We start from the raw sequence: 14270 nt of genomic DNA on the forward strand, positions 1-14270 counted from the left end.
CCATGGAATCACGTGACGGCCCTGGAAGTTGTACTTACACCATTTGGTCGCTATAACAATTGGCTTCAGAGGCCAACGCTCTTCCTGGAGACTTGGTGCATGCATGCACAACGCCAGAGCCAGAGGCGGAGACAAGATGGCCGCCCTCATGACGAAGCGGAGCAGAACAGAAAAACTTCTCTGCGTCTCAGCGAGCACGTACTGTATCCTTTCATTTCAAATATTAATACATTTTTGTTTACACGAGTTAGTGTGTCAACGAAGTACCGGATTATGTTGAAAAACAAGTATTCTACAAGCAGTACATTCAAATTCAAGCATACGCCGATCCTCACCTTGAAAGCCTCTTCCAAACTTTCAAGACTGTGTGCTTCAAAACTCTGTGCCATGAAACACTCATGAAGCTGAAACAGAGTGTACATGTTGCTATTGCACGCATGATGATGAGGATGAAGATGTTACGAACAGTAAAGAGAACGGTTGAACACTAATTCATCCATATTTCAAATGACTGCAACAAAGCTGAGAGAAGATGCAAGACGGTGTCGTTTTTAACCTCCAATGCAATATTCTATTGTAAATGTAACATATTCCTATATCTTGCACTGTGCTTATTGTCTAATGTTATGCACCACCCGCCATGACAAAATCCTGGTATGTGAAACTCAGCTGGCAATAAGCGGTTCTGATTCTGATTCCCTGATTCCTCTCAAGAAACCTGGGCTTAATTCTTCCATCCACCAGATCTACTGAGCAGTTTCCAAACTTCCATTCTCTGCCAACATCTTGGGAAATATGTTGTATAACAACTTTTGGGAGCCTCTGGGAAACAAGTGTCAGGGTTCAGACACATTGTGACCAATGGATTTCATGACTTTAAACCAAATTTCCATGACCAAACATGTTGTGAAATCTGGGTGTAAACACGTCATGAACACATGAATATAACACATTTCCATGACTTTTACAAAACCTTTGGGATTTTAATTTCTTCAAGGACTTTTCCAGGTCCTGGAAATAACCATTTTAAAATCCCATGACTTTTCCAGGTTTTCCATGAGCGTAACAACCCTGAGTGTGTTTTGGATAACTTTCAGTCAGGTTTTTGCAAACATCACCGCGCAGAAACTGCACCTCTCAGAGTCACAAATGATCTTTTAATGAATGCAGACACCTGCTATTGCTCTGCTATTGCATTCTACTAGACATGAGTGCAGCTTTGGACACAGTGGATTATGGAGTCTTGATGGCGTATCTGCTCCAGCCTCGCAGTTGTTTTCAGTCTCTCTGTCAGAAGCTTTTTTTGTTTAGATTGGTTCGAGTGTTTCCTCTTTAGCACCAATAACATGTGGAGCGCCCCACAGTTCAATTCTCGGACCACTCTTAGTTCCTTGAATATGCTCCGCTCTCCAACCTGTGAGCATCCTGAGTCTAGATTTAAAATATTCTGATAAATTACTTCTCAAATCTTATTTTTCTCTGACGTTTATGTCTTTTATGAAAGTCATCTTGTGTTTCATAAGCTGCAGATATTGCCCACACTGGAAATCTTTGGTTTTGTATAATGCATAGCACAATTGAGGCAGATCAATATCCTTGATAATGAGTTACCAGCAGTATAAAGCACGAGTCCATGTTGCATACGAGGCTTCAAAGGAAGCTGCTGCGAGACTTGAAAAGCCCTTAAGCAAACTTGGTGGACTTCAATCCAGTTCTTGATACGCAAGAGTGATGATCAAAGGAGAATTAACATTTTAATGAGTCGTCTCTGAGTTCTGATTTGAACGAATAATTGGGCAAAACAACATATTTTATACAATAATAAAAATGAGGAAACACTGAAGCAGCAAAAAGCTTTTCCTTAAGTCGTTAGACTTGATACATGCTGCCCTTCTAGACCAGCACTGATTCAAATATGTAGTTGAATGAGTAAACTATAAAGATAAGGAATTATTCAGCGATTATTGTGGCCTTCATGTCGATGTAGTCATCAGAGTCATTATGAACTGAGTTCACAAGTATTAGTTTTGATTAAAATGTGTGACTAAATACATTTGTAGATAAGTTTTACCATACCTCACCAGTCAGTTTTCATTTCTTAAGTAAATATAATCGTCGTTTAACTTACCAGTGGAGTGTGCGTATTCCATCTGGAGTTTCTCTTGATGGCTCCAACAACGGTGCCAATTTCCCCCTGGACGATGTAGATGTTCTTGTCCACCATGCTGCTTCTACGAGAAGAGCAGAGAACATCTATAATAACAGATCAAGGCGCCCGGGTGACTTTAAGTTCTTGTATCAGTCATCCTGCTGTCGTTCAGCTCCTCAGGAGACGTGGCGCTGACAGGACCGCTGGCTCTGAGGACAGGAACTGAAGTCAGAGTCCGTTGGATTGAATGGGTTGATGCTTCAGAACATTTACATGCCGGTGATGTCGGGTGGGAGTTTGAGGAAGAAAAGGTCACGATGAACCATTATCACTACTCGACTCGAAGAACATCAGCTCATCTCTACATGTGACAAACGTTAGAAATCATTTGTCCCAGGTAAAGAAACACAACCCGTATCATTTTGTTTTTCAATGAAAATGAGAATACTGATGTAATGCAGATTATCTAAATATTGCATTAGACGGTGCGTGAATCAATTATCCAACCAATAAATCAATTAATTAAACTTTTGAGTCATTTGACACACACACACACACACACACACACACACACACACACACACACACACACACACACACACACTGAATGTACAAGAGACTGGCTACTATAACTAATGTACTTCAGACCGCTGAGCCATCAAATAAAACGCTCTATATCGTTTCCCATGTCAAACCTGTTTGTCTAGGCTAAAACGATGCATGTGCGTACATCGGAATACATTTTAAACTACAGATAAACAATCATTTAGATTCAATATTCTATGAAATGTGCAATAAGTATATGAAAAGGAAGTCGCCAAGCTTACTGTGAAGCTAAGAACTATCAACCTCAAATGGAGACAGAATCCAAACAGCACATTTCCATGTGTACCGGGACAATGGCAAACCCAATAAGGATAACCAAACAAAATCAAAATGGTATGCTGTTCATATTTGACAAGCAGTACACCTCAAAATGGTTAGATTAACCTTTTTTCCTTGTGTCATGAAAGCCATGCAGGATAATACTCTTATTTTACAGGAAGATTTAGGAATGCAGAGCCTCGGTGGCAGAGGCCATGTTCTTTTAAATTCATGGTAAGCAGCCAATTCAAAATACTAAGAGGATGGAGGTGTGGACGGTGAGACATGGCTTATAGGTGATAAGACTGTGAAATATATACGAGTCTTCACTAGAGATTAGGTTTTTCAAACCACCATTTCCAATCTGAATCAGTGATATTGAGTGCCTGCGTCACAATTTACCTTTTAATCCTTATATATGCTTTAACAGTGTAACAAAAAATACCTTAATGTAATTAGTATAAACACACAGTCACTACTGTCTCACTGCAGCTACTCTGCAGTAGGAGAACATGAACAGGTTCTGCAGGGTTCCTTTGGCATGGGAAGACCATTGTGTTGTTAAACAGACACGAAAATAATGGATCATTCTCAAAATGCTTTCCCATAAACAATCTGAACTGTTGACACGTCTCCCATTACAGATCAGGAGCGTACACTGCATTTCCTTGACGTGACAATGCTTTCCAGCATTGTCACGTTATCTTTCCACATTGTCAGTGTTTGTGGAACAGTTCATGAGGCTAGTGATGAACACATGAATGACTGAACGCTGTGGAGTAATCTCAAGCAGTCCTCCCTTCTCTTAGACATGAAGGCTGGTTAGCAGCTGGTTAGCAGCTGGTTGGGACAACAGAGCCTTTAACTTTCCACAGAAAACGTCACAGAGCTCCAGACGTCTCAAACGTGAATCTAACATCGTTGTAGTTAAACTCGCAATACGTGTCATATAAGTGCAACACAATACAGACACACAGCAAGAGCGAGGGCTACGGGTCAGTTAGTTAGCTGTCAGGTGAGCTAGTTAGCAAGCTGATTAGATTAACTAGCGTTAGCTCGCTAAATCAGTGGCAAAGCTAACAGGTTAGCTCTCCTCCACACTGCGAGGTAGAGAGACTGCTGAGTGCTCTGGTACAAACACATGGCTACTTACGTTCTCTAATTCATATTTACTGCGGACTGAAGAGCTAACACATTGCGATATATATTATATATTCATATAATACCTGCCCAGAAAGCTCACAGCTAGTTAGCTGCTGAGCTAGCGTGTCAACTGGCTAAGGATAGGTGTCGTCTGTGTTTGCCCTCTCAAACAACAGTCCTTTATTTCCTTGATTTGAAAAAGCAAACGCCTGATGGCAAATCAACAAGTAGGCATTTCTGCTCCTCTAGAAATAAATGTTTTTACCTTGTTTGTGGCTGCTATTCCAAAGATGGAGTCCTGCTGTAGCTGATGCTAGCCTAGTTAGGCAAGCTAGCAGGCTAGCCGGCCAACAGTGAATGAAGAAGACCAAAGTTCAGTTCACTACGACAACAGGACCAAATAGAAATGTCGGACATTCCACTGCGTGATAACGTAAAATTTCCGAACTCCACTTATGTATTCACTATTCAATAAAATGCCCCATAAGTGAATAAATTCAACACCTTCCTGCAGCTGTCAATCTGGTCTTGGTAAACACACTGACGTGGAAAAGCTCTGCGGTCTCAACCTAGCTTGATGACAGGGGTTTGATTGACAGGTTACCAAACGCGTCGCGTTAAGCTTTAAAATAGGATTTTAGAACACAATAACATATCAGACAGTTCAAGTTTGATGTGTTTTAACGTTTGTGCATTTTTGTTATCATATAGACTTTTAGGGATTCCCCGAAAGGAAAATATCGCCGGTGTTACAGGGGAATATGGGCGGGACAAAGGTAGCATGCAAGTTGCACCAGGTTGATGACGAAAGCACGGTAGCTCCGGTCTCACGCTGACAGCTGATGACGTATGTTAGGCATCAGCACCCTTCACAGGAGTGACTATTTTTTGGGAGTCAATATTGTATTGTATGGACAATTTTTTGTATTGCATACACTTGTCACTTTCACACACCACTTACATTCAATGCACTTTATTGTAACTTTAAATTCTACTGTAGATTCAATTGTAAATATTCATGCTCCCATTTATTGCACTTTATTGTTAAATGTTCAATGTTATGCACCTCCCGCCAGGATGAATTCCTTGTATGTGAAAACATACATGGCAATAAATAGTTCTGATTCTGATGTAGACAGAAGATGCATGCAATTACATGTTATCAGTTTATACCGGTTATCTTGACTGTCTAAAGGAGTGGTAACATGAACATACCTCCCAGTGGGTGTGTGAGCATGGAGGTTTATTCTGTACACACAGAACACGGCCGAACGGGTGCAAGGACGGATGAATTGGTCTCCAAATTATGTTTGGATTTTATTGATGATGGTATTTGACAGAGGATGTTTGTGGACTTTTTGGTCCTCGCTCTTTGGTCCAAACCATTTGTATACATGCCTATTTAGTATTTAAGACTAAGAATGAATTTTACAAAATGTATTCAATACTTTCATATAATAAGATAAGATAAGAAGACAGAATTCAAATGAGTGATGTCGTGGTTAGCCGCCTCACAGCAGGAGAGTTCGGAGTTTGAACCAACCGGTTGGTGTGAGCCCCTCTGTGGAGGTTCCTGGGTTTTTCTCCAGGTCCTCCAGCTTCCTCACCCAGAGACATACACGGATAATTAAGATCATTGTTGACCCTCAACTTGCCCGTAGGTGTGAATGAGCGTGAATGTGTCAGCCTGTTTTGAACCGATGTCCTGTTGGCGTACCTGGTCTACAGCAGCCGATAGGCTCCAGGCCCCATGCTGCCCTGTAACGGTGAAATGGTCACAGACGATAGAGGGATGTACATGTCACAGCAAAAGACACAGGTTGAGAGGAAAGAGCACACAGAAGGAACTATTTGGATGGAGTCAAGCTCTCTCTTTCATTGAAACCTCAACTCACTCGTCTCTCAGACTCAGACATTTGATGGCGTCTCGTGTTTACTCGGCGTTACCTGAGCTAATAATAAACAACCGGCCACGCGCCTCAAATGTATGATCAAGTGGGATCATCATTCAGCACACGAAGGAGCAGATTCAAGAGAATGTTGCTGCATGACACCAGATAATGTGTGTCGGACAATGAGCTTCATGGTCTTAATGTGCCGACCGTGCGTTGTTACCTGTGAATGCTGCAGCGTTTCTCCCCATGCTGCTGATGGTCTGTTTCCAGGCTCCATTTTGAGGGATCCTGGAATGATGGCGTTCTGCCTCGACGTTGGGTCAACCTCACACACATTGCAACAAAAACAAACTATTGTCACTTGGGTGACAATAGTTCAATGGTTTCCCTTATATTTGGAGGAATTATGTTCTGTGGAATCAAAAGCAGCCATTTGCTCAACATCTATATTAAGTACTGCTCTGTGTTTAGAGCTGATGAAGATGTGAGTCAGACCTCTGTTGGTTCTTTGCAAAGTGTTTGATCATCTGTAGGATTTGAAATTGCAACATTGCATCATATGCATGCTATTTTCTGCATGTAGATATCAGGGTTCATACACATTGTGACCAATGGGTTCCATGACTTTTCCATGACTTTAAACCAAATGTCCATTACAAACATTTAGTGAAATCTGGGTGTAAACAGTAAAAAGTGAGTAAATGTATTTAAACTAACAATGAGAATACAAAGCATACAGTAAACCTTAAATGACACAAATGAATGAGACAATAGTTTGATTAAAAGAATAAACATTTATATAGATGCCTGTATGTATGCCTGCTTATATTTTGAGTCTTTCTTTTAAAAGCATATTCATTATTTCAAACTCAGCGTAAATGAACGTCATGAACACATGAATATAACACATTTACATGACTTTTACTAAACTTTGGGGATTTTTATTTTTTCAAGGACTTTTCCAGGTCTGGAAATAACCATTTTAAAATTCCATAACCTTTCTAGGTTTTCCATGAGCGTAAGAACCCTGAGATACAGTCTGCACCTCTGTGGCAGTACCCACTTCCTTTACTTTGTTTGTCATGCATATACACATTTGTTCAGCGTTATCACAAATATACGATCACCGATTGATTTAATCATCAGTGCCTAAAGAACCAGTTCATGTCGTCAAAGAAACAGTATCTTTCTTTAAAAAAGTCCTCTTTAATATCCATGAAGTTGTTGCACATTCACATTTGATCCACCAAATCCCGTCCAGTCTCTGGTCAGCTGCATATGAAACAGCTGGATTTCTCTTGATTACATTTCCTTCATCCAAAAAGAAAATATTTATGTGAGCTTGTGTCTTTGACATGAGTCGATACATCATTAATTACAGACATGAGAATAAGAGCAGTGAGATTATTTTAATTCTGACCGTCTCATTTATCTAAAAGCCAGAAGAGGGTTCACGTTGTGTGTCTGCTTTGTTCATCAATCTGTCCTGTTGTCTGGTGAGAAGGCAAAGAATCAGCATTTTCTCATTTATGAAACATACAAACTCAAACAAGTCACATGCCTTGTGTTGCAAAATGATTGTGTCATATTTGGCGAGTATATTCTTGTTTGAAAGACGTGTACGTGATAAATTGAGTTCCAACATTCTTGGAGATGCTACTGAGCCGTACTTGAGGCCTGAAGGCAAAGACATCCATGAAGATGTGAGGATTTGATAGGATATGATCAAATAGTCTAACCTGTCACCAATCAGGAGGGTTCCCCCATTCAATATTCCCATTTCAATTTTCTCCCATTGATATCCTGAATGTTCCTGAACAGAAAACACGGGACTCTCCTGTCTCTTCTAATGTGTCCTGGAGGTTTGTGTTGTTGCCTGTTGGGAACAAAACATGGCAACGTAATTGCTAAATTAATCCAGAGTATATTTAAGGGAAAACGAGCCAAGCTGCCAAGATCCAAGCTGCAGACGTGCTCCAACTGGGAGTCATTTCATATTGTCTCAAGGAAAAATGCATTTGACCTTTACCTCTGGAACATGGAAACCAGAAAATGTTTGACACACGTCTTCCTGAGAGCATTGAACAAAAGAGAAAGAGAGATTGCTCTTTAATGAGCTTTAAAGACGTTCCCCCTGGTGTCAGTCTTTATGCTAAGCTAGGATAATTGACTCTGCTCAAAGTCCCACACTTAAAAGCTGGCTGGCTAATCACAGCTTGGCATCATTTGTACGAGCAGCCTACAGCCATGCTAGCAGCTCTGTGAGGCTGCACATGTGAGCTAACGTCAGCATGCTAACATGCTCACAATGTAACTGTTTACCTTCTTAGTTTAGCGTGTTAGCAATGTTAGCAATGTAGTTTATTCTGCAGGTATTTACTCTACTCTATTGGGAGAAAATGGAAACGTTTGACCGGATGATGTTATTATAATTAATCCTAAAAGGAAGATAAATATGTTCCCCAAATGTAATGGCAATCAGTCCAACAGCTGTTGAGACGTTTCCTCATCTAGCGCCATCTAAAATCAGAGGATTAGCATAGCATCCTCACGCTGTACACTGTGATGGCAATGCAGCTAAAAATAGTTGAGATACTTCAGTCTGACCAAAGTGACAGACCAACAGACCAACAGACCAACAGACAGACAGACAGACAGACAGACAGACAGACAGACAGACCAACAGACCAACGGACAGACAGACAGACCAACAGACAGACAGACAGACCAACAGACCAACAGAACAAACGGACAGACAGACAGACAGACCAACAGACAGACAGACCAACAGACCAACAGACCAACGGACCAACGGACAGACAGACAGACAGACAGACAGACCAACAGACCAACAGACCAACGGACCAACGGACAGACAGACAGACAGACAGACAGACCAACAGACCAACAGACCAACGGACAGACAGACAGACAGACAGACAGACCAACAGACCAACGGACAGACCAACAGACCAACGGACAGACAGACAGACAGACAGACCAACAGACCAACGGACAGACAGACAGACAGACAGACAGACAGACAGACAGACCAACAGACAGACATACAGACAGACCAACAGAGATACAGACAGACAGACAGACCAACAGACAAAGATACAGACAGACCAACAGACCAACAGACCAACAGACCAACGGACAGACAGACCAACAGACCAACAGACCAACGGACAGACAGACCAACAGACCAACGGACAGAGATACAGACAGACCAACAGACCAACAGACAGACCAACAGACCAACAGACCAACAGACAGACCAACAGACCAACAGACCAACGGACAGACAGACAGACAGACCAACGGACAGACAGACCAACAGACCAACGGACAGACAGACCAACAGACTAACAGACTGACGTTGCCATTGAGCTGAACATATTGGAAACAGTCATACAGTCGTGAGAAAACAAAAGCGGTGTGTTTTTGGCCATGTGGGGTAACAAGAAGCATTCTTTAACTTGCTAATATAAAGTTGTTTACTTCTATTTATGTTGTTATTCCACTTTGGCCAAATATTAGTATTAAGGCGAAGCCCACCAGGCATCAGACCAGTGGAAATAAAACATCAAAAATACAGGCTTCTGAGTAAATTTGACTACTTTGTCTATTTGCGTCTGTAGATTTCTCCGAAACTGAGCAATAGTACCATAAACTAATGCCTCATCAGCATATTTAAAACGTATAATACAAAAATGAATTCTCTTAATGTAAATAATAAACATGGGAAGTTTCACCTGTGGTGTCTTCAACATGTGTGTAAAGTAACGAAACTATTTAAAGGATGTTTTCTCCATGAGTTTGTTCTCGTACAGAAATATTTACATCAGACCTGAATATATTCTGTAGCTTTCTACAGAGGGGTTCACATGCAGAGCCTCATGTACACACATGTTAGTACAACATGGACAGAGCCTCATGTACATACATGTTAGTACAACATGGACAGAGCCTCATGTACATACATGTTAGTACAACATGGACAGAGCCTCATGTACATACATGTTAGTACAACATGGACAGAGCCTCATGTACATACATGTTAGTACTACATGGACAGAGCTTCATGTACATACATGTTAGTACAACATGGACAGAGCCTCATGTACATACATGTTAGTACAACATGGACAGAGCCTCATGTACATACATGTTAGTACTACATGGACAGAGCCTCATGTACATACATGTTAGTACTACATGGACAAAGAAGATTTATTATAGCTGTTGACAGTATTTTCTGATTCATGAAGTGACACAAAGACATATCCAAAGACCTTTGACTCTAACATGTCCACAAAATGAAACATGAATTTTCAGCCTTTTTAAAAAAAACTTTATCCAATGTTCAGATTTCTGTCTGTAAATGAACACATTTGATAAGATAATGCATCATTTGTATATTTAAACCATTTTCAGAAGACATGTAGTATAAAAAAACATTTGTTGTTGTTAGTTTGTGGTGATATCTATATTTAAATATGTTCCTTTATGCTATCATATAAGTTCCACTCCAGTTTCAACAGTATTAATGCACGATATCCTCAATGCTTCAAATAAAGGCGGGAAAATGTTGTGTTTCCTGAAACACGTTCCAACTGAACTGATCCTCAAAAAGGTTTGGAGGTGAACGTGTTCTCTCAGTTTGAAACACGTGACTAACATTGTACTGAAACAAAGCAACACCACTACACTTCACACTAATAATAACATGTTTCCTTTGTAATGTAACTCACAATAAAGCTTCATATGGGAATGTCCTTCTCTGGAGCAGCGCTGAGGACAGAGAGCACCTGTCAATCATCTCTGACCCCGCCTATCCATCACGACCACACACCTGAGACTGAACACACGTTGACTCTTCACGCCATGCTTTCCTCTCCCAGAGCTCGTCTGCTTTATTACACTCCAGCTGCAGCTTCAGCTCATCACCATCACGTCGGTTCTTCACCATCACGTCGGTTCTTCATCATCACGTCGGTGCTTCACCATCACGTCGGTTCTTCACCATCACGTCGGTTCTTCACCATCACGTTGGTTCTTCACCATCACGTCGGTTCTTCATCATCACGTTGGTTCTTCTTCATCACGTCGGTTCTTCACCATCACGTTGGCTCTTCACATCACGTCGGTTCTTCTTCATCACGTTGGTTCTTCATCATCACGTTGGTTCTTCTTCATCACGTTGGTGGTTCACCATCACGTCGGTTCTTCACCATCACGTTGGTTCTTCATCATCACGTCGGTTCTTCTTCATCACGTTGGTGGTTCACCATCACGTTGGTGGTTCACCATCACGTTGGTGCTTCACCATCACGTCGGTTCTTCATCATCACGTTGGTTCTTCATCATCACGTTGGTTCTTCACCATCACGTTGGTTCTTCACCATCACGTCGGTTCTTCATCATCACGTTGGTTCTTCTTCATCACGTTGGTTCTTCTTCATCACGTCGGTGGTTCACCATCACGTTGGTTCTTCACCATCACGTCGGTTCTTCACCATCACGTCGGTTCTTCACCATCACGTTGGTTCTTCATCATCACGTCGGTTCTTCTTCATCACGTTGGTGGTTCACCATCACGTCGGTTCTTCACCATCACGTTGGTTCTTCATCATCACGTCGGTTCTTCTTCATCACGTTGGTGGTTCACCATCACGTTGGTTCTTCTTCATCACGTTGGTTCTTCACCATCACGTTGGTTCTTCACCATCACGTCGGTGGTTCACCATCACGTTGGCTCTTCACCATCACGTCGGTTCTTCACCATCACGTCGGTTCTTCACCATCACGTCGGTTCTTCACCATCACGACGGTGGTTCACCATCACGTTGGTTCACCATCACGTTGGTTCTTCACCATCACGTCGGTGGTTCACCATCACGTTGGTTCTTCACCATCACGTCGGTTCTTCATCATCACGTCGGTTCTTCACCATCACGTCGGTTCTTCACCATCACGTCGGTTCTTCATCATCACGTAGGTTCTTCACCATCACGTTGGTTCTTCTTCATCACGTCGGTGGTTCACCATCACGTCGGTGGTTCACCAGCACGTCGGTTCTTCACCATCACGTCGGTTCTTCACCATCACGTCGGTTCTTCACCATCACGTCGGTGGTTCACCATCACGTTGGTTCTTCACCATCACTTTGGCTCTTCACCATCACGTCGGTTCTTCACCATCACGTCGGTGGTTCACCATCACGTTGGTTCTTCATCATCACGTCGGTTCTTCACCATCACGTCGGTTCTTCACCATCACGTCGGTTCTTCACCATCACGTCGGTTCTTCACCATCACGTCGGTGGTTCACCATCACGTTGGTTCTTCACCATCACGTCGGTTCTTCATCATCACGTCGGTTCTTCACCATCACGTCGGTTCTTCACCATCACGTCGGTTCTTCACCATCACGTCGGTTCTTCACCATCACGTCGGTGGTTCACCAGCACGTCGGTTCTTCACCATCACGTCGGTTCTTCACCATCACGTCGGTTCTTCACCATCACGTCGGTGGTTCACCATCACGTTGGTTCTTCACCATCACGTCGGTTCTTCATCATCACGTCGGTTCTTCACCATCACGTCGGTTCTTCACCATCACGTCGGTTCTTCACCATCACGTCGGTTCTTCACCATCACGTCGGTTCTTCACCATCACGTCGGTGGTTCACCAGCACGTCGGTTCTTCACCATCACGTCGGTTCTTCACCATCACGTCGGTTCTTCACCATCACGTCGGTTCTTCACCATCACGTCGGTTCTTCACCATCACGTCGGTTCTTCACCATCACGTCGGTGGTTCACCATCACGTTGGTTCTTCACCATCACTTTGGCTCTTCACCATCACGTCGGTTCTTCACCATCACGTCGGTGGTTCACCATCACGTCGGTTCTTCACCATCACGTTGGTTCTTCACCATCACGTTGGCTCTTCAACATCACGTCGGTTCTTCACCATCACGTCGGTGGTTCACCATCACGTCGGGGGTCACCATCACGTTGGTTCTTCACCATCACGTCGGTGGTTCACCATCACGTTGGTTCTTCACCATCACGTCGGTTCTTCATCATCACGTCGGTTCTTCACCATCACGTCGGTTCTTCATCATCACGTAGGTTCTTCACCATCACGTTGGTTCTTCACCATCACATCGGTTCTTCACCATCACGTCGGTTCTTCACCATCACGTCGGTGGTTCACCATCACGTCGGTTCTTCACCATCACGTCGGTTCTTCACCATCACGTCGGTTCTTCACCATCACGTCAGTGGTTCACCATCACATTGGTTCTTCACCATCACTTTGGCTCTTCACCATCACGTCGGTTCTTCACCATCACGTCAGTGGTTCACCATCACGTCGGTTCTTCACCATCACGTCGGTTCTTCACCATCACGTCGGTTCTTCACCATCACGTCGGTGGTTCACCATCACGTTGGTTCTTCACCATCACGTCGGTTCTTCATCATCACGTCGGTTCTTCACCATCACGTCGGTTCTTCACCATCACGTCGGTTCTTCACCATCACGTCGGTTCTTCACCATCACGTCGGTTCTTCACCATCACGTCGGTGGTTCACCAGCACGTCGGTTCTTCACCATCACGTCGGTTCTTCACCATCACGTCGGTTCTTCACCATCACGTCGGTTCTTCACCATCACGTCGGTTCTTCACCATCACGTCGGTGGTTCACCATCACGTTGGTTCTTCACCATCACTTTGGCTCTTCACCATCACGTCGGTTCTTCACCATCACGTCGGTGGTTCACCATCACGTCGGTTCTTCACCATCACGTTGGTTCTTCACCATCACGTTGGCTCTTCAACATCACGTCGGTTCTTCACCATCACGTCGGTGGTTCACCATCACGTCGGGGGTCACCATCACGTTGGTTCTTCACCATCACGTCGGTGGTTCACCATCACGTTGGTTCTTCACCATCACGTCGGTTCTTCATCATCACGTCGGTTCTTCACCATCACGTCGGTTCTTCATCATCACGTAGGTTCTTCACCATCACGTTGGTTCTTCACCATCACATCGGTTCTTCACCATCACGTCGGTTCTTCACCATCACGTCGGTGGTTCACCATCACGTCGGTTCTTCACCATCACGTCGGTTCTTCACCATCACGTCGGTTCTTCACCATCACGTCAGTGGTTCACCATCACATTGGTTCTTCACCATC

At 43.3% G+C, this 14270-nt stretch overlaps 1 protein-coding gene across 1 annotated transcript in view; it reads right to left on the reverse strand.

Annotated features, from left to right (window-relative positions):
• Nucleotides 1-2224, reverse strand: part of gbf1 (golgi brefeldin A resistant guanine nucleotide exchange factor 1) — a gene marked incomplete at its 5' end in the record, with an annotated part of 83156 nt that extends 80932 nt beyond the window's left edge. The window contains one exon of the mRNA XM_079230159.1: nucleotides 2129-2224. Within this exon, the coding sequence (XP_079086285.1) occupies nucleotides 2129-2224 (96 nt within the window). The remainder of the gene's footprint in view (nucleotides 1-2128) is intronic.
• Between the last annotated feature and the right edge of the window lie 12046 nt (nucleotides 2225-14270).

The sequence above is a fragment of the Taurulus bubalis genome (genome assembly GCF_910589615.1).
Source record: "Taurulus bubalis genome assembly, chromosome: 14".
NCBI lineage: Eukaryota > Metazoa > Chordata > Actinopteri > Perciformes > Cottidae > Taurulus > Taurulus bubalis.